This window comes from Bufo gargarizans, chromosome 1, assembly GCF_014858855.1.
Source record: "Bufo gargarizans isolate SCDJY-AF-19 chromosome 1, ASM1485885v1, whole genome shotgun sequence".
Classification (NCBI taxonomy): Eukaryota; Metazoa; Chordata; class Amphibia; order Anura; family Bufonidae; genus Bufo; species Bufo gargarizans.
Window position 1 is genome coordinate 386913122 of NC_058080.1, and position 21294 is coordinate 386934415.

Sequence of the window (21294 nt, forward strand, 5' to 3'; positions counted from 1 at the left end):
ATATTCCTATATATTCTTGTTTTAGAATATTACAAATATTAAAAAAAACAGTTATAGCGAATATTCGAAAAAATAAAATCGAACGTAGAGCAATTTAGCTAATATAGTGCTATAATCTTCTCTGTCTAATAGTTGTACGTTGAAAAATTCACAATAAAAATTCGTATTACGAAAATTCGTATTACAAAAAATTTGCATATTACACAATCATTACCTTGCCGATTTTTCGAGTAAAAAAATCGTATAATATAACGAATATTCGAATGACCCCTGCTGCTCATCGCTACCTGTCTCATGTTTATTGCAGCTATGGGTGTCCTGGGTTCCTGTGTGGTTTGTGGTGTGTGCTGTGTCCTTTAATTTTGGTGTGGACAGCAGCACTTGTGCACGGGTTCCAGTCAGTGTGTCTGTGGCAGGTAAGTGTGTTATTGGTTTTGCTTACCTGCCATCTCCTTAAGCTGTATGTGTTCCTCTCTTCTTGCAGCCTGGCCTCAGATAGAGACTCCTGTTCCTCCATGACTGGGATGAACAGGTCGTCTCTTCCCTGCTCCTTGGTGAGGGATTACCAGGGCAACTTAGGGTCTCTAGGAATCCTGAGTATAAATCGTCCTACCATCGGGGTCCACTCATACGGTGAGGAGTCAGGGAGAGGATTAGGGAAGCTGTAGGAGGTGACCTGCTCCCTTATTACTCCTTTTGGCCAGGCTGATCCCCTTTTACCCTTTGACACCGCACGGTGGGAGGTTTCCCCCACTCCCCATCGTTACACTAGCCGTCTGGGCAACCCCACAGATCATCCCCTCAGTAATCCGTATCCTGCAGTAACTGAACTTTAAATCAGTGTTCATCTCTTTACTATTTTACACACTTAGTTCCGGAAACATGCAGTGCGGGCGGCGCTCACTCACTGATGTCACGCGCCTGCACCGCCTAGTGGGATGAGCAGATGTGTGACGTCAGTGAACGAGCGCCAACCGAACTGCATGTTTCCAGAGCTGAGTGTATAAGATAGTAATGAGATGAACGCTGATTTAAAGTTCAGTTACTGCAGGATAAGAATTAGGATTACAGTTTATAAATTTATCCTCCTGTCCTGTGAGCGGCGGGGTCGGTGTAGAGTAGCGCAGGAGAGCCCCGAATGTTTTGACCTAATGACGCCCCTGACCCACAGACACTGATTGTGGACCCAGGCATTGAACCCACTTATTAGGGAGCTTTGATGCCATGTGGCGGATCATGCTGGTGGTGGTGAGGTTGCTAGTGTTCACGCTCCTGCTCATTTTGGTATGGCACAGTTTGCAAATGACAATTCTTTTATCGTCCGCACTTTCATCAAAAAAGCTCCAGACTGTGGAACACATAACCCTTGGCAATGGAGATCTCCGCAAGGGGGTGCTCCGGGGAACAGTTGCGGGCCTGTTAGGTGTGGCCCGCCATCTCCCTTTTGCCACCCCACTGCCTCTTCCAGCCTGTTGCGGTGCTGCGGATCCCTCCCCCTCTGTACTGCTGTCCTCGCTCAGCTTGCCACCTTCCCAGGTTGGGTCAGTGAAATCATCGTCCACCAGCTCCTCTTCCACTTCCTCACTCTGGTCATCCTCCTGACTTGTTGTCCTAACAACAACCTCACTTATTGACAACTGTGACTCATCCTCATCATCAACTTCCTGAAACACTAATTGTGCTCGGCCCCTGTGACCCGACTTATGCAAATCTCCTCCTGGGCTGGTGGGAGGATAAAGTGGTCTTCCCGGACACACAGACTTGGTGGGGTGACAAGATCGTCTTCTGGACTAGATATATAGATGATGTCTTCATGGAATGGAAGTTCGGATGAATTTGATTTATTTATTAGGGCCCTCAACGTCAATGAGTTGTGCTCTCTTTTACTTCCGAATTTCACCCTGAATCGTTAACGTTTCTTGATGTCAGAGTCACTAAAACCAGGGGCGGTCTTGTCACCTCCACCTTCAGGAAGACCACTGCCACAAATAGCCTGTTACACTGGGATAGCCATCACCCAATGAGTCTAAAGAAGGGTATACCCCGTGGACAATACTTGCGCATAAGAAGAAATTGCTCCGATCGTGAGGGCTTTCACCACGAGTCTAGAAAATTGCAGAAGAGATTTTCCACAAGGGGTTATCCACAACGTGTGCTCAAGGCAGCTTTTCAGAACGCATCTATGTGTGAACGTGACACCCTCCTGATACCGAGGGAATCAAAAGGGAAAGATGACGTTATTAGGATCATCTCAACCTTTGACACCATGAGTCAGGAGGTTAGGGGCATTATCAATAAATACTGGCCTATTCTCCTAATGGACCCAGACATCTCAGACAGACTGTCTACCCGCCCCAGTATATCATTCAGAAGGGGCCGATGCCTCTGTGACCGGTTAGTTCATAGCCACTACTCGGGACCCACCCCCAAAGGAACATGGCTAGATCGGAAACCACTGGGCACATTTCGCTGTGGATCCTGCCTAGCCTGCAATAATTTAAGCAACACGAAATTTAATGTTTGCTCGGTCACGGGTAGAACTTTTGACATCCGGGATTTCGTCAACTGTCGCAGTAAGGGGGTGGTTTATTTAGCCCAATGTGCATGCCCTAAAGATTATGTGGGCAAGACTTTCAGGGAGTTTCGGAGGCGCATTCTTGAGCACCTGAATGATATTAGGAATAAAAAAGATACGCCCCTAGCCAATCATATGTGGGAAGTCCATTGTGGGGATCCTAGACTCCTCAGGTTCTCCGCAGTGGAATTGATCAGACCCTCTCCAAGGAGGGGCGACTGGGACCGCAGGATCCTCCAGAAGGAGTCGGAATGGATCTTCCGGTTCCGGTCGCAATCTCCAGCGGGACTGAACGAACGACTTACATTTTCTTGCTTTTTGTAATATACCTGGCCCCCCGGACCCCTTGTCTCTACTCACAACTTCTTCCTCAAATGACAGAATTGATCATCGACACGTGAAGTGTCAATGTGTAGAATCTAGGACCAATCTACATTAGGAGGGTCGTTCGACCATCTATCTCTTTGTGTATCTGTTATATTTATTGCCAATTTCAGACAGTATGTAGACTGACATATGACATGCCCTAACTCCGCAGCAATCATCTTGCAGCGGGGTTTTGGTCACTTCACCAGCACACACATAATCCCCCCCTCTTTGATTGACTGGGCATCGGCACACTACACCTCGGCCCCTATTATCTAGTAATGGCCGGCAGCCTTAATACACCCCCAATAGGTCCTTTATATACTATATCGTGATACTCATGTATTTATTTATTTACCTATTCACACTTAAAGATGGCCCTCTAGCACCTCCCCCCCCATTAGTCCTGCGCGATGTCGGTATATGCAATCCATCAGTGAATTCGGAGAAAGAGTCCTATATCGTTGGTGGAGCGCATAACCACGCCCCCCTCCATGCCGCCGTGGAACGCAAGCGCCGTGATGCAGGCGGACTGTGATTGGTAGCTTAGGGTGGAACGCATAACCACGCCCCCTCCCATACCGCCATGGAACGCAAACATCGGGGCCTGCAGCATCGTGATGCTGCAGGCAGGCTGTGACCGGCTACCTATGGTGGAACGCACAGCCATTTTTAGGCCTTGGCATGCATTCAACCAACGATCGTTCACAATCCGGCACATCTACAGGAGACATCTCTTTACTAAGTGAGTGGTAGGATAGTGACAATACAGGTACCAACCTGGGTATCTAGTAAGTTAGGTTTAATCATCACTGAGCCCCATAAGTTGGCACTGAAGTACTAGGTGTTTTTTCTTTTTTTTTTTTTCTTTGGGTCACATGACAACAAGGAGGCATGGTGATTAGTGCAAGATGGAGGGGATCCGCCCCATTTAGGGTATAAATAGTCACACTGTTGGTTTACAACTTGGAGCACCCCAGGCCGCGGTCCACTGGTTGGAGAGGATCCATAGGAACGGATAAGTACTTTACTATTATCAGTAGTACCCGCATTGATCTGTATAGCTGTATGCTTTTTCTCTAGCAGTGTAGTGCCGCCTGGAGGTGCTCCGGCAACTTTGGTTTTTTCATTTTACTTTTTGGACTGTTATCACGGGTCCATTTAAACCATTGTTATGTAGTCGCTGGATTGTGGCAGCGACATATTCGTCTATATACTTTTTCAGTCTCCTGATGAACCGTATCATTTAGGGGAAACGCGTCGAGACTCAGAGCATTCATTTATAACTATCTATGTAAATTGTGGTTTTCTTATTGTTTGATCCAGGGATCCTCCTGGACCTTCAATTAGGACGAAATATTTTGTTACAGTATCGTTGCAGGACCCAGACATCCATATGGGTTGCTATGTCATAAGGGCAATTTAAGGACAGGTAGGTTAGGTACGGGGACGGAGTGCTCCCACCATTAGGGTGCATCTCTGGGCTGAGACAAGCGCAGGGACACCATAGGGACACATTAGGGACCCATATGGTTCTGGCCCTGGTGTACCACCATATACAGCCTCCTCCACCTAGTCCTTGAATTGGCTCTTTCTGTCTGTATGTTTTTTGTATGTCTATCAGTCCCCACGTGAGGGACCCATTTGTGTATTTTTTTTAGATTAAAAGTTATATTTTAGGTAGTTGGCCCCAGTGATATTGTTCTTTGATAGAACTACCCATTAAGAATTTTCTCAGTTAAATACTAATTGCCGTTGAGTTATTGGCAACTGTCTCATGTTCATCATCCACCTTGTGAAACACTAATTGCCGTTTCCCACCGCTATCTTCTTCTGACTGTGGATGCTCAAGAGTTTGGGAATCGGGGCACAAGATCTCCTCATGTCCCTCTTCAAGCAGGCTTGGCGAGAGGCCCAAATTAAGGAATGGCGATGAAAAGAGCTCCTCGGAATATCAGAGTGTGGGATCACTTGTTTTCAAAGACTCTCCATGGTGGGAGGAAGGAGGGTCAGGGCAAGGATTCTGTTGACCAGACTCTTGGCTACTGAGACTGGACTTTGTGGAAGACAGAGTGGTGCTTAACCGACTGGAAGCATTATCTGCTGCAATCCACTGGTGTGACTTTGAGAATGGTGTCCTGCGCCGCCCTGCAAACTGGGACATGAAGCTAGGTATTGTGGATGAGTGTGTTTCTTGTGCTCTGCCAGCAGGCACAGTTTCACCATGCCCAGGGCCACGGCCTCTGCGTGCGCCATCAGCAGCACACCACTTTCCCATCCCTCACTGCTCGCCTTAATCATATTAAATGGTATATATGTTTGCAAGTATGTCGCACGTACAGTAGCGCAGTTTTTTAAGTCTATGTAAGTAAATGTAACTGTCCGCAGCGTCTACGGATGAAGTACATTGGATGTCACAGATATTTTTAGGATGCGCAAACGTTATATAGGAGATGTAGCGCAAGTAATGTAACTGTCCGCAGCGGACACCATCTATGGAAAAAGTACACTGGATGTCACAGATATTTTAAGTATGCGCACACGTTAAACAGGAGATGTAGCGCAGATAATGTCGCTGTCGGCAGCGTCTACGAAAAAAGTTCACTGGATGTCACAGATATTTATACAGAAGATGCAGCGCAGGTAATGTTACTGTCCGCAGCGTCTACGGAATAGCACACTGGATGTCACACATAATTTTCTGATGCGCAAACATTATACAGGAGATGTAGCGCAGGTAATGTAACTGTCCGCAGTGGACACCGTCTACGGAAAAGTACACTGGATGTCACAGATATTTTTAGGCTGCGCACACATTACAAAGGAGATGTAGCGCAGATAATTTTGCTGTCTGCAGTGGCCAAACAATTGCAAGCTCTTTAGCGCAGGTTGCGCTAAAAATATATATTGCTGCCAGATACAACAATATTCCTTAAAAGGACTTTTGGGTCTCTAACAATTGCACGCAATTTAGCGCAGGTTGTGCTAATAGTATATATTGCTGCCAGATAACACAGTAGTCCTTAAAAGGACTTTTTAGTCTCTACAATTGCATAAAATTTAGCGCAGGTTGAGCTAAAAATATATATTGCTGCCAGATACAACAATTGTCCTTCAAGGTAACTTTTCATGAAGCGATTATTCATACGAGCGGCAAACGAGTCTTTTATGTGTGCAGTGAACGATTCAATAATGACCTTTTAGACTTGAAGGTTGCTCTAAAAATATATATTGCTGCCAGATACAACAATAGTCCTTAAAAGGATTTTTGGGTCTCTAAGGCCCCTTTCACACGGGCGAGTATTCCGTGCGGGTGCAATGCGTGAGTTGAACGCATTGCACCCGCACTGAATCCGGACCTATTCATTTCAATGGGGCTGTTCACATGAGCGGTGATTTTCACGCATCACTTATGCGTTGAGTGAAAATCGCAGCATGCTCTATATTGTCCGATTTTCACGCGACGCAGGCCCATAGAAGTGAATGGGAAGCGTGAAAATCGCATAGCATCCGCAAGCAAGTGCGGATGCGGTGCGATTTTCACGCACGGTTGCTAGGAGACGATCGGGATGGAGACCCGATCATTATTATTTTCCCTTATAACATGGTTATAAGGGAAAATAATAGCATTCTGAATACAGAATGTGTATTAAAACAGCGCTGGAGGGGTTAAAATAAATAAATAAATAATTTAACTCACCTTAGTCCACTTGATCGCGAAGCCCGGCATCTCCTTGTGTCTCCTTTGTTGAATAGGACCTGTGGTGAGCATTAAATACAGGTAAAGGACCTTTGATGACGTCACTCCGGTCATCACATGGTACATCACATGATCTTTTACCATGGTGATTCACCATGGTAAAAGACCATGTGATGACCGGAGTGATGCCATCAAAGGTCCTTTACCTGTATTTAATGCTCACCACAGGTCCTATTCAACAAAGGAGACACAAGGAGATGCCGGGCTTCGCGATCAAGTGGACTAAGGTGAGTTAAATTATTTATTTATTTTTTTAACCCCTCCAGCGCTGTTTTACTATGCATTCTGTATTCAGAATGTATTATTTTCCCTTATAACCATGTTATAAGGGAAAATAATACAATCTACAGAACACCGATCCCAAACCCGAACTTCTGTGAAGAAGTTCGGGTACCAAACATGCACGATTTTTCTCACGCGAGTGCAAAACGCATGACAATGTTTTGCACTCGCGCGGAAAAATCGCGCATTTTCCCGCAATGCACCCGCCTCTTATCCGGGCCAAAAATAAGACGCCCGTGTGAAAGAGGCCTAAGGCTACTTTCACACTTGCAGCAGAGTGATCAGGCAAGCAGTTCCATCGCCGGATCAGGCAATCTTCATTCATGCAAATGGACAGCATTTGTAGACGGATCCGGATGCGGATCCATCTCACAAATGCATTGCAAGAACGGATCGGTGTCTCCGTTTGTCATACGGACAAACTGATCTGTTTCTATTGTTTTTTTTACATTTTTACCGGTATTCCGGATCCGGCATTCCGGTATTTTTAATGCCGGATCCACCACTAATACATTTCAATGTAAATTAATGCCGGATCCGGCATTCCAGCAACTGATCCGGAATTTTGGATGTAGAGAATACTGCAGCATGCTGCAGTATTTACTCCATCCAAAACGCAGTTCAGTGACTGAACTGAAGACATCCTGATGCATCCTGAACGGATTTCTCTTTATATAGAATACATGGGGATTAAACTGATCAGTTCTTTTCCGGTTTTGAGCCTCTATGACGGAACTCAGTGCCGGAAAAGAAAAACGCTAGTGTGAAAGTACCCTAACACCAATCCTGCCTAAGGGTACTTTCACACGAGCATTTTTCTTTTCCGGTATTCAGTTCCGTCCTAGGGGCTCAATACCGGAAAAAAACTGATCAGTTTTATCCTAATGCATTCTGAATGGTATGGAGTAATCTGTTCAGGATGCATCAGGATGTCTTCAGTTCAGTCACTATGGGTTTTGGACGGAGAAGATGCCGCAGCATACTGCTGTATTTTCTCCATCTAAAATTCCGGAACACTTGCCGGATCCGGCATCATTTTACATTGAAATACATTAATGCCCTAAGTGTTCCAGAAAAACAGATCCGGTTTTGTGGTCTGCGCATGTGCAGACCTTTAAAAATGTGAAAAAGATAAATACCCAATCTGTTTTTCCGGATGACAACCGGAGAGACAGATCCAGTATTGCAATACATTTGTGAGACAGATCCGCATCCGGATCCGTCTACAAATGGTATCCGTTTGCATACAGATTGCCAGATCCTGACGGAATCTAGCGACGCTAGTGTGAAAGAACCCTAACAAAAAAATGTAATTCAGTTCCCTACACTATCTGTCCCTTTTACAGGTTATAGAACTCGATGACGCGTTCCGGCCAGCCAATTACTGTAATGCCAGTAACCAACATGGCTACGGCATTACAGTGAGTGGCAGCACCCACCCGCACGTTTATTGGCTGCGTAGCAGCCAACAAACGTGCAGGGAGGAGACTCGAACTGGTGTTTGGCCGAGCATTATCGCTCAACACTACCTACCTTTTTTTTTCAGAATGTGTATACTTGCTCTAATTTGTATTTGTAGTGACTCGTTACTAATACTTATCTGTTTACCTGGCAGGATGGGATATGGAGGCTGGCAGTTCTGAAGGAATTAATCCTGAAGTGCTCATTTCTTTGTCTGCTCCCAAGACGTGTGCTATTCATTTTTCTGGGAAACACTTTATTGCTGGGAGATTTTTGCCTTATGATATACAGAAGAAATATGACTTGAACCTACCAAAGTTTCCTGGGACAGAATGTGTGGTGGAACTCTAGAACAGACTATCTACTTTCAAAACCTTGACCTCTCAATAAATGTATACAAATTTCTGTACTATTCTGCATATTGTCTTTTTTTTTAAAATAGTATAACCAAATTAAAATGTATACAGAACAGTTTTTTTTTAAATGTTTTAGGACACTGTTAGTGATTAGCTTGTTGCCCACAGGGCACACACTGCTATCCTGTCATATATATGTGATCCCCAGCCTTGAAAATGAAACAGCTGTTAAAGAATGGTGTCATTGGATTATTATTCTTTAGGTCCATATGAATATGTATTCCAAATTTTTCGTAAATATAAAGTAACAGCATATACCATACACAGTAAATGACAGTGGTGGCGATTGGCGAACCTATGGCACGCATGCCAGAGGTGGCACCCATAGCCCTCTCTGTGGGCATGTGGCTCTGTGTGGGCTATGCGTAGGTTTGCCACCTGTGCACTATTACTAATGAATGCTTACATTGTGGAGTGCATTCATTAGTACATCCTTTGCCCCCCTCTTCTGCTTGTGATAATAAATAAAACTCACCTCATCCATTTGAATGTTCCGTGGGTAACACTCACTGCTCACTGGATGCGCAGGACAGGACCTGCGCTCCAGTGTGATGACGTTTCGCAGCATTGACTGGAAGCAGCAGCACCTGCGAAACGTCATCACGATGTAGTGCAGTTCTTGTCCTGTGCATCTAGTCAGCAGTGAGTGTTCACTGCGGTACGATCAAATGGATGAGGTGAGTTAAATTTTTTTATTTTTTCACAAGAGTGGGGAAGGGGGCATTAAGAATACTGTACCTCTAATAGGGGCATTATTAATACTAGGAGCCACTAATGGAGGAAAAGTAATACTAGAGGGGCACTAATGAGGGCATTAATTTTACTGGGGGCCATTAATGGGGGCCTTATAATAACTGGGCAATACTAACGGGCCATTATTAATACTAGGGGCCACTAATGAAGCATTATTAATACTGGGAGCCACTAATGGTGTCCTTATTAATACTGGGGCCACTAATAGGGTCCTTATTAATACTGGGGGGCCACTAATGGGGCATTATTAATACTGGAGGCCACTTATTCTGATCTTATTATTACTGGGGGCCATTAATGGAGCATTTTGTAATACTTGAGGCCACTTAATGTGGCCAAATTTAAAAAATAGGGGGGCACAAATGAGGGTCCTTATTAATACTGAGGGCCACTAATGGGGCCTTATTAATACTGGAGGCCACTTATTCTGGCCTTATTAATACTGGGGGCCACTAATGGGGCATTATTCATACTGCAGGCCACTTATTCTGGCCTTTTTATTACTGGAGGCCACTAATGGGGGGCCTTATTAATACTGGGGGCCACTAATGGAGGCCTTAATACTAGGGGCCACTGTTGGGGCATTATTAATTCTATATACATAGATAGCTGTCAGTCACTGATAGTTGTACACAGGGGAGGTGTTATCAGGGATTGATGGCATTCTCTGTGTAAGTGTGTATACATAGATAGCTGTCAGTCACTGATAGTTGTACATAGGGGAGGTGTTACAGTGATTGATAGTATTCTCTGTGTGTGTATACATAGATAGTGGTCACTGATAGTTGTTCATGGTGGAGGTGTTATCAGTGATTGATAGTATTCACTGTGTAAGTGATAGATAGCTGTAAATTGATGATAGTTGTACACAGAAGAAGTGTTATCAATGATTTATAATATTCTCTGTGTAAGTGTGTATATATAGATGTCAGTCACTGATAGTTGTCCACAGGGGAGATGTTTTAATAAATTGAGAGCATTGCCTGTGTAAATGTGAATACATAGATAGCAGGAAGTTGTTTTGATAGATTCTCTGTGTAACTGTGTATATAGCTGTCAGTCACTGATAGTTGTACATAGGGGAGGTGTTATCAGTGATTGATAGCATTCTCTGTGTAAGTGTGTATACATAGATAGCTGTCAGTCAGATAGTTGTACATGGGGTAGATGTTATCAGTGAGTGATAGCATTCTCTGTGTAAGTGTGTATACATAGATAGTTGTACATGGGGTAGATGTTATCAGTGAGTGATAGCATTCTCTGTGTAACTGTGTATATATAGATAGCTGTCAGTCACTGATAGCTGTACACGGGGGAGGTGTTATCAATGATTGATAGCATTCTCTGTGTAAGTGTGAATATATATAGCTGTCAGTCACTGATAGTTGTACATAGGAGAGGTGTTATCAGTGATTGATAGCATTCTCTGTGTAAGTGTGTATACATAGATAGCTGTCAGTCACTGATAGTTGTACATGGGGTAGATGTTATCAGTGAGTGATAGCATTCTCTGTGTAAGTGTGTATACATAGATAGCTGTCAGTTACTGATAGTTGTACATGGGGTAGATGTGATCAGTGAGTGATAGCATTCTCTGTGTAAGTGTGTATACATAGATAGCTGTCAGTCATTGATAGTTGTACATGGGGTAGATGTTATCAGTGAGTGATAGCATTCTCTGTGTAAGTGTGTATACAGAGATAGCTGTCAGTCACTGATAGTTGTACATGGGGTAGATGTGATCAGTGAGTGATAGCATTCTCTGTGTAAGTGTGTATACAGAGATAGCTGTCAGTCACTGATAGTTGTACATGGGGTAGATGTGATCAGTGAGTGATAGCATTCTCTGTGTAAGTGTGTATACAGAGATAGCTGTCAGTCACTGATACAGATGTAGCAGGGTTAAAACACAAACTCTTAACTCAAATTTCTTAACTCATCTCGTTATCTTGAAAGAAAAGCAATTGAAGGTGTTTGCTTAACACATTTAATTTAGATAACACGTTTTATAAAGCATGTGTGTTAACTCTACTACATCTTTAGTTGTACACGGGGGGGGGGGGGTGTTCTCAGTGATTAATAGCATTTTCTGTGTAAGCGTAGTTTCACACTAGTGGCAAGGAACTCCGGCAGGCTGTTTCGGCGGGTGAACAGCCTGTCGGATCCATGCTGCCGCTAGTTCACGCATGCCCCTGGACTACCGGTCCGGCCCCATTGCAGCGCGGCAAACATGCCAAGAGGCGACCGGAATAAAACTGCGACATGTCATGAGTTAAGAGTTTGTGTTTTAACCCTGCTACATCTGTATCAGTGACTGACAGCTATCTCTGTATGCACACTTACACAGCTATCTCATAATGCTACCAGTGTTATCCAATACATTCCAAAACTGTAAGGGTTACGTAGCATCATAAATCAATATAATGCTATGTGAATCCCGTCAGTGCTGGGAGGTCAGGCCGGGTGCTGGAATGCGGAATCGCTACAGGAGGAACGCTCGTCTGCAAGGGCCTAAAGGTCACAATACACATGATTTGTCGGCTGAGTGCTCGTCCCCTACATATGCATCTTCGGCTCTGGAGAGAGGGAAAAGTCAGTGTCAGAGGAGGCTTATCTTCCCACTAACAAATTACCGTAGCAGGCAGGCCGGCCGGCAGCGTAACATCACTCACTCTGTCACACGCCTGCTCCTCCCACTTTATTAATGAAGCAGGCGGAGCAGGTGCGTGACAGAGTGAGTGACGTTACGCAGCTGGCCGGCCTGCTACGGTAGTTTTCGGGACACGGAGCCAGCGGAGCCAAGGTATTTTACGATGTAATTGTGGGCAGTGGCCAAGAGGCAGCTGCCTTGGGCCCCCCAGGAGCAACTGGGCCCGGGGCAGCTGCCCCTTTTGCCCCGTGTTAAAGACCGCCCTGGACATGTGTTATCACAGTTGGCAGAGCGATTTTTAGCTCGGCTTCATCCGTATACTCACATTTTCTGTACAGCTGAAGTGAAAGCCCCCAGTATAATTTCCTCTGGTGGGTCCAAGCAACCCCATTCTGACACTAACTACAGGTATACAACGTGATTCCAATAATAACACTATATTAGGGAAATGGTATTTAAGGAAATCTGTCTGCACTAGTAATTGGCATTGATATGAATTAGGAGCTCTCAAACAAAAATAAAAAAAACAATGATGGCATGCAAAACATGACAGCACAGCAAAAAAAATATAAAAAAGGGGAAAAGGCTGTCTACAGCAAGTAAGTAAAAAAAAGTTCGCAGGCATACACTGTTAGTGTTATTTTACATTTTGAGTTGCCTCCAGTTCCTCTCAGATTCTACTTGGGTTCTTATTTCGTCTCTTGCAAGTAGACCCCTCTTTCTGGGGCTGGAAAAGGCTTTAAATTCAGCATGATCTAAGATCATTACCTGTTCAACACCAGAGGGAAGAAGATCCAGGTCCGTGTGTGTTATCCAGGGCAGACATGCCAGCCTGCCACCCTGCCCTGCTGTTCACAGTTTTTCTCAAGATCTCTGCCACTTGTGGTAAGTAAATCAAAAGCATTTTATTTGTATCCAGTTTCTTCTCGCTCTCTCTCACATTCACTCAGCCCCTGAAAGAAACTTGTTGCAGGTTTGCATTGCTCTGTAGATTTGACTAGTAGCAAAGACTTTTACAAGTAACAGAGACCATAATGAATGTCAAACATGACATATTTTTTATATGTTCAAATGCATCAACTGCAAAATGTGAACTAGAGTTTTCATCAGGGGTCAGCAACCTTCGGCACTCCAACTACTGTGAAACTACAACTCCCAGCATTTACACTTGCTTGGCTGTTCTCCAAACACCCATAGAGGAGAACTGCTAAAGAAATAAGGGAGGGCAGCACTTCATGGGTAGGACCGCAATAGAAATTGTCAATTTTCTAAGCTAAAGGTTTTCACCTGAATGGGTTCCACTTGTAGCGTGTAGAAAGTATAAAAGATGGTGTGGCCAGGCTGTAATTTCCAGGCACTGGGTGCGAGTTCCGAAGAAAAGAAGAGATTAAGGGATGAGCAGCAGCACAACCAGGTAAGGTCCAAAGGCTTGATTCTTTGAAAAGTATCTTCAAAGTATCCTGTTCTGGGTCTGATGAAGGGGCTGGTCCAGACCCAAAATGCGTCACCTGTAAAAGAAAATAATTTTTATTAAAGATACTCTTCAAAGAATCAAACCTTTGGACCTTACCTGGCTGCGCAGCTGTTCATTCCGTATCCTCTTCTCTTCTTATAGAGGTGAATTGAGCATTCTGGAAGTTGTAGTTTCAGAACTGCTGGAGTGCTAAAGATTGGTGATCCCTGGGTTACATGATCACTGCCATATGTTCACTAAAGGTATTACTTCTTAAAGGTGAACCTATCACCAGTATTTGATGTATAGAGCTGAGGACATGGGTTGCTAGATGGCCGCTAGCACATCCACAATACCCAGTCCCCATAGCTCTGTGTGCTTTTATTGTGTAAAAAAACTGTTTGATACATATGCACATTAACCTGAGAGGAGTCTTGTCCCTGAGATGAGTCCAGCATGAAGGAGCTCAGCACCGCCCCCATCCTCAGAATCTCCTCATTGCTCCCTGATGTCAGAAAGCCAGAGCGCCGTAATCTCACGATGCGCGAGTTAGCACATGCGCAGTTCCTTCCCTGAGGTGAACGCATTGCTGCGTGAGGTGCTGCGTGAGGTGAACGCATTGCACCCGCTCTGAATCTTGACCCATTCATTTAAATAGGGCTGTGTACATGAGCAATGTTTTTCACGTATCACTTGTGCATTGCGTGAAAATCGCAGCATGTTCTTTATTCTGCGTTTTTCACTCAACGCAGGCCCCATAGAATGCAATGCGATTTTCACGCATGGTTGCTAAGGAAATGAGGGATAGCGACCCGGGTCCCCATTTACTTTATTATTTTCCATTATTACATGGTTATAATGGAAAATAATAGCATTCTTTAATACAGAATGCAAAGTGAAATTTACAACACCAAGGGTCCCCGAAAGGTGACAACAAGCCCCCTGGGACGCCTGCTGTGGTTGGTCTTCCACCTCCTCAAAGCCACCTTCCTCCTCTCACTCCTCTTCTTCAGACTCCTCTCTCTGCGTTGCCGCAGGTCCAGCAATCGACGACGACAAGGCTGCTTCTGGTGGTGATAGTGACCACAACTCTTCCTCTTCATGCTCATCTACGGCCTGATCCAGCACTCTTTGCAGGGCACGCTCCAGAAAAAACGCATATGGGATGAGGTCGATGATGTTGCCTTGGGTTTGACAGACCAGGTTTGTCACCTCCGAAAAAGGATGCATGAGCCTACAGCCATTGTGCATGAGCGTTCAGTCCTCTTTTTTTTTTTTTATTAAAAAAATCTGTTCTTACCAGTTTAATCTCTGTTTTATCCCCTATCAGGGGCCGGTGTGGTGTATGGAATAGATTTTAGGAACCGGGAGATGGAAAAAGATGCTTGGTTGGTCCTCTTACTTCCAATTTGGAGCACTGCACGTGCACCGTGCAATGTACTGTGCTACCCGATATGAGTGCTCTGTTAAGTAGTACTATTCCTATCAGTTTAATCCCTGTTACGTCCCCTATCAGGGGCCAGTGTATGGAATAGATTTTAGGAACCGGGAGATGGAAAAAGATGCTTGGTTGGTCCTCTTACTGCCAATTTGGGGCACCGCGCGTGCGCCGTGCATTGTACTGTGCTACCCGATATGAGTGGTATGTTAAGTAATACTATTCCTATCAGTTTAATCCCTGTTACGTCCCCTATCAGGGGCCGGTGTATGGAATAGATTTTAGGAACCAGGAGATGGAAAAAGATGCTTAGTTGGTCCTCTTACTTCTAATTTGGGGCACTGTGCGTGCGCCGTGCAATGTACTGTGCTACCCGATATGAGTGGTATGTTAAGTAGTACTATTCCTATCAGTTTAATCCCTATTACGTCCCCTATCAGGGGCCGGTGTATGGAATAGATTTTAGGAACCAGGAGATGGAAAAAGATGCTTGGTTGGTCCTCTTACTTCCAATTTGTGGCACTGTGCGTGCGCCGTGCAATGTACTGTGCTACCCGATATGAGTGGTATGTTAAGTAGTACTATTTCTATCAGTTTAATCCATGTTATGTTCCTTATCAGGGGCCGGTGTATGGAATAGATTTTAGGAACCGGGAGATGGAAAAAGAAGCTTGGTTGGTCCTCTTACTTCCAATTTGGGGCACTGCGCGTGCGCTGTGCAATGTACTGTGCTACCCGATATGAGTGGTATGTTAAGTAGTACTATTCCTATCAGTTTAATCCCTGTTACGTCCCCTATCAGGGGACGTGTATGGAATAGAGTTTAGACAACCGCAAAGAGTTGTCAATAGTTGACACACTCATGACATAAATTTTATTCCTCTATGCGTCAATCTTGGTGTAGTGATGACTGTGCTCGTGCGCACGTTTGGGAGATTGCAGTCGATGGCGGTTTTTCAAAGCCTATGGTCGTGCTGAGGTAGTTCAGTGACAGTTAAGTGACCCAGAAAACAATGATTCTGCAGTGTGGGCCCATTGTTGGCCTAGTAGGCTTTAATGATCACCTTTTGGTCTGTTCACAATGAAGCAACGACCTTATCATCTGGGGTGTGCCAACATTGCCATTGCCAACACACTCATAGAGGTGATCGCTTCATTGTGATACGCAAGCCCCTTCACTACAATAAGGTAACGATCACAAAGGGGAATTGACACATGTATGTGCCTTTTTTTTTTTTGCAGCCACAGTGCAGCACCAGAGGCCAGAAAAATTAGGCATGTACACATGCCTGAAAAATTAGGTATTATTGCAGCCGCTGCTGTAGCAGCAGCCGGAAAAATGTTTGTTTTACAGGCAGAAAGTGCACTAAAACATTGCGGCTTGAACCCTAGTTGGTGGCAGAGAAGTCACGCAAGTCATCCGGCATGCAGAGATTAAATACAGAAGCGTGTGGACCATTTTATAGCCCAAGGCATCTCATCAGGCCTTTTTTTTTGTCAAATGCATCCCCCACTGTCAGTCCCTTCGGGATCCATGCCTCATTCGTCTTAATAAAGGTGAGGTAATCTAGACTTTTTTGACCTAGGCGAATTCTCAGTGACAATACCTCCTGCTGCACTGAAGGTCCTTTCTGACAGGACACTTGAAGCGGGGCAGGCCAGAAGTTCTATTGCAAATTGGGATAGCTCAGGCCACAGGTCAAGCCTGCACACCCAGTAGTCAAGGGGTTCATCGCTCCTCAGAGTGTCGATATCTGCAGTTAAGGCGAGGTAGTCTGCTACCTGTCGGTCGAGTCGTTCTCTGAGGGTGGACCCCGAAGGGCTGTGGCGATGCGTAGGACTTAAAAAGTTCCTCATGTCCTCCATCAACAACACATCTGTAAAGCGTCCTGTCCTTGCCGGCGTGGTCATGGTAGGAGGAGGATTACTTTCACCTCTTCCCCTGTTAGATTCCCGTTGTGCTGTGACATCACCCTTATACGCTGTGTAAAGCATACTTTTTAACTTGTTTTGGAACTGCTGCATCCTTTCCGACTTCCGGTAATTCGGTAACATTTCAGGCACTTTCTGCTTATACCTGGGGTCTACAAGCGTGGCCACCCAGTACAGGTCGTTCTCCTTCAGCCTTTTTATACGAGGGTCCCGCAACAGGCATGACAACATGAAAGACCCCATTTGCACAAGGTTGGATGCCGAGCTACTCATGTCCCGTTACTCGTCCTCACTGATCTCATTGAAGGTCTGTTCTTCCCCCCAGCCACGTACAACACCACGGGTACCAGATAGGTGACAACAAGCACCCTGGGATCCCTGCTGTGGTTGGTCTTCCTCCTTCTCAAAGCCACATTCCTTCTCTGACTCCTCTTCCTCACACTCCTCTTCCAGCGTTGCCGCAGGTCTAGCAAGCGATGCTGATAAGGCTGTTTCTGGTGGTGATGGTGACCACAACTCTTCCTCTTCCTCTTCACGCTCATCTACGGCCTGATCCAGCACTCTTCGCAGGGCACACTCCAGGAAGAAAACAAATGGGATGATGCTGCTTATGGTGCCTTCGGTGCGACTGACTAGGTTTGTCACCTCCTCAAAAAGATGCATGAACCTACAGGCATTGCGCTTGAGCGTCCAGTAACGTGGCAAAAAAATACCCAGCTCCGCAGAGGCTGTCCTAGCACCCCGGTCATACAAATACTCGTTGACGGCTTTTTCTTGTTGGAGCAGGAGGTCGAACATTAGGAGTGTTGAATTTCAACGTGTGTCGGGCTGTCGCAAATCAAGCGCCTCACTGGCATGTTGTTTCGCCGCTGAATATCTGAAAAGTGCGCCATGGCCGTGTAGGAACGCCTGAAATGGCCACACACCTTCCTGGCCTGCTTGAGGACGTCCTGTAAGCCTGGGTACTTATGCACAAAGTGTTGTACGATCAGATTCAACACATGTGCCATGCACGGCACATGTGGCAACTTGCCCAAATTGAATGCCGCCAACAAATTGCTTCCGTTGTCACACACCACTTTGCCGATCTCCAGTTGGTGCGGAGTCAGCCACTGATCCACCTGTGCGTTCAGGGCGGACAGGAGTGCTGGTCCGGTGTGACTCTCTGCTTTCAGGCAAGTCAACGCCAAGACGGCGTGACACTGTCGTATCCGGGATGTGGAATAGCCCCTAGGGAGCTGGGGGGGGGGTGCAGTTGATGTGGAGCAAGATGCAGCAGCAGAAGAGGACTCAGCCGAGGGGGTTATGGAAGAGGATGGTGTAGGAGGAGTAGAGGAGGTGGCAGCAGGCCTACCTGCAAGTCGTGGCGGTGTCACCAACTCCTCTGCAGAGCCACGCATTCCATGCGTGGCAGCCGTCAGCAGATTTTTCCAATGCGCAGTGTACGTGATATACCTGCCCTGACCGTGCTTTGCAGACCAGGTATCTGTGGTCAGATGGACCCTTGCCCCAACACTGTGTGCCAGACATACCATGACTTCCTTTTCCACAATAGAGTACAGGTTGGGGATTGCCTTTTGTGAAAAAAAAATTTGGCCGGGTACTTTCCACTGCGGTGTCCCAATAGCTACAAATTTTTTGAAGGCCTCAGACTCCATCAGCTTGCGGGTAAAAGCTGGCGGGCTAAGAGTTCCGACAAGCCAGCTGTCAGACGCCGAGCAAGGGGGTGACTCTGTGACATTGGATTCTTACGCTCGACGTGGCTGAAGATGCTGGACCAGGAGGAGGATGGTGGCTTTGAGTTTGTGTGCTGCTTGTACTCGTCATCATGTGTTGATCCCATAGGTGTTTGTGATGTGAAATCATGTGCCTTCGCAAAGCAGTTGTACCTAGGTGGGTGTTGGACTTCCCACGACTCAGTTTCTTTTGGCACAGGTTGCAAATGGCATCGCTGTAATCAGAGGCAGACACACACAAAAAATGCCACACTGCTGAGCTTTGCAATGACGGCATTCTGGTGGTGGCAACAGCATGCATTGATTTGTGTGCTGTCTGGCTTACCCCGGGTGCCGATACATGCTGCCTGACTGTGCCACTAGCTCCTTGCGACGACCTCCCCCTGCTTCCAACTCGTCTCCTCCTCCTCTCTGTCTCCCCATCTGAACTTTCCCCCTGTTCTCCTTCTCTTCAAGCGGGCACCCACGTGACATCCACAGACACATCGTCATCATCAACCGCTTCACTTGTATCTGACAACTCAGCAAAGGAAGCAGCAGCGGGTACAACATCATCATCATCACACCATACGTCCATGTGTGTAATGCTGCCTGACTGAGACATATCCCTGTTATCTACATCCTCTGGCAATAATGGTTGCGCATCACTAATTTCTTCCAACTGATGTGTAAATAACTCCTCTGACAGATCAAGGGAAGCAGCTGTGGTGCTAGTGTTGGTGGTGGCGGCAGGCGGGCGAGTGGTAACTTGAGAGGTGCCTGAAGCTGAGCTGGAGGAGGATAGTCCGTCAAGGTTCCGAGCGGAAGCTGTCGAAGATTGGGTGTCCTGTGTTATCCAGTCAACTATGTCCTCAGAACTTTTGAGTTCAGGGTACGTGGCCTCTGAACACTGGGCATTATTCTAGGACCAAAGGAAATTACAGCACCACGGCCACGACAGCCCCTCCGGGGTGGCCTGCCTCTGCCTGTCATTTTTTTTCCGATTAGTTGTACTATGCGTGCAAGCTACTGTGACACCAGATATGAGTGGTGGCACTGGGCACTGGCAGTAGTGGGCACAGTACACGCTGTGGGCCTGACATACACACTTGCAGGCAACTGCAATTATATTACAGTGAATCTTTTTTATTTTTTTTTAAATGCAAGCTACTGTGACACCAGATATGAGCGGTGGCACTGGGCACTGGCAGTAGTGGGCACAGTACACGCTGTGGGCCTGACACACACGCTTGCAGGCAACTGCAATTATATTACAGTGAAAAAATTGTTTTATTTTTTTTAAATGCAAGCTACTGTGACACCAGATATGAGTGGTGGCACTGGGCACTGGCAGTAGTGGGCACAGTACACGCTGTGGGCCTGAGAAAAACCCACTTGCAGGCAACTGCAATTATATTACAGTGAAAAAATAGTTTTTTTTTTAAATGCAAGCTACTGTGACACCAGATATGAGTGGTGGCACTGGGCACAGGCAGTAGTGGGCACAGTACACGCTGTGGGCCTGACACACACGTTTGCAGGCAACTGCAGTTATATTACAGTGAAATGTTATTTTATTTTTATTTTTTTTATTTTAAATGCAAGCTACTGTGACACCAGATATGAGTGGTGGCACTGGGCACTGGCAGTAGTAGGCACAGTACACGCTGTGGGCCTGACACACATGCTGGCAGGCAACTGCAATTAGATTACAGAGAAAAAAATAAGCACACTGATGTACTAGCCCTAAAAAGGGCTTTTTGGGGTGCTGTCAGGACGCTGTCCTTACAGCAGATCAGATGAGTCTTTCAGGACTGGAGTGAACACTGAATACACTGGCCTAGCTATCGATTTCCCTATTAAATCAGCAGCAGCTACACTATCCCTGCTCTCACTAACACTGCAGCTTCCGAATAAATCTAAGATGGATGCTGTCCTTGCTTTTTGATAGGCGGTGGGGGGGTCTGGGAGGGAGGGTATGCTGCTGATTGGCTGGAATGTGTTTGCTGACTGTGAGGTACAGGGTCAAAGTTTGCTCAATGATGACGTATAGGGGGCGGACTGAACATTGCATATGTCCGCCCGCCGCGGCGAACGCAAACAAGCGATGTTCGCCGGGAACTGTTCCCCGGCGAATAGTTCGGGACATCTCTACTGTTAAGATGCCGGTGTCACCGCAAGTATACTGTGCACATCATGATGCGGTAACTAACACCACATGATTACGTACATAGTACGTCATTTGTCACTAAGGGTTTAACATAGAGTGCAGGAAGAGTCCAGGGAGAGTGAAAGGAAAGTGGAGGGAAAGTGGAGGGAGAGTGTAGGAGAGTGCTGAACTACAATTTATCACTGTGTACATAACTATGCAGTGCACCAAGAGTCATAGCTAATCCATTCTGTTAGCTGTAGAAATACTGTGCCATCAGTATTACAGGCAGGTCTAATAGGGAGAAGACTGGGCATAACTATACATTTATGAAAAATAGAACA

At 45.9% G+C, this 21294-nt stretch overlaps 2 protein-coding genes across 2 annotated transcripts in view; both read left to right on the top strand.

Moving 5' to 3' along the window:
* YJEFN3 (YjeF N-terminal domain containing 3) overlaps positions 1-8819 on the top strand; it is a 275875-nt gene extending 267056 nt beyond the window's left edge. The window contains exon 6 of the mRNA XM_044285565.1: positions 8599-8819. Coding sequence (XP_044141500.1) covers positions 8599-8795 — 197 coding nt within the window. The 3' untranslated portion in view covers positions 8796-8819. The remainder of the gene's footprint in view (positions 1-8598) is intronic.
* Positions 8820-12950: 4131 nt separating this feature from the next.
* Positions 12951-21294, top strand: part of CILP2 (cartilage intermediate layer protein 2) — a 56532-nt gene continuing 48188 nt past the window's right edge. The window contains exon 1 of the mRNA XM_044285575.1: positions 12951-13148. Coding sequence (XP_044141510.1) covers positions 13088-13148 — 61 coding nt within the window. The 5' untranslated portion in view covers positions 12951-13087. The remainder of the gene's footprint in view (positions 13149-21294) is intronic.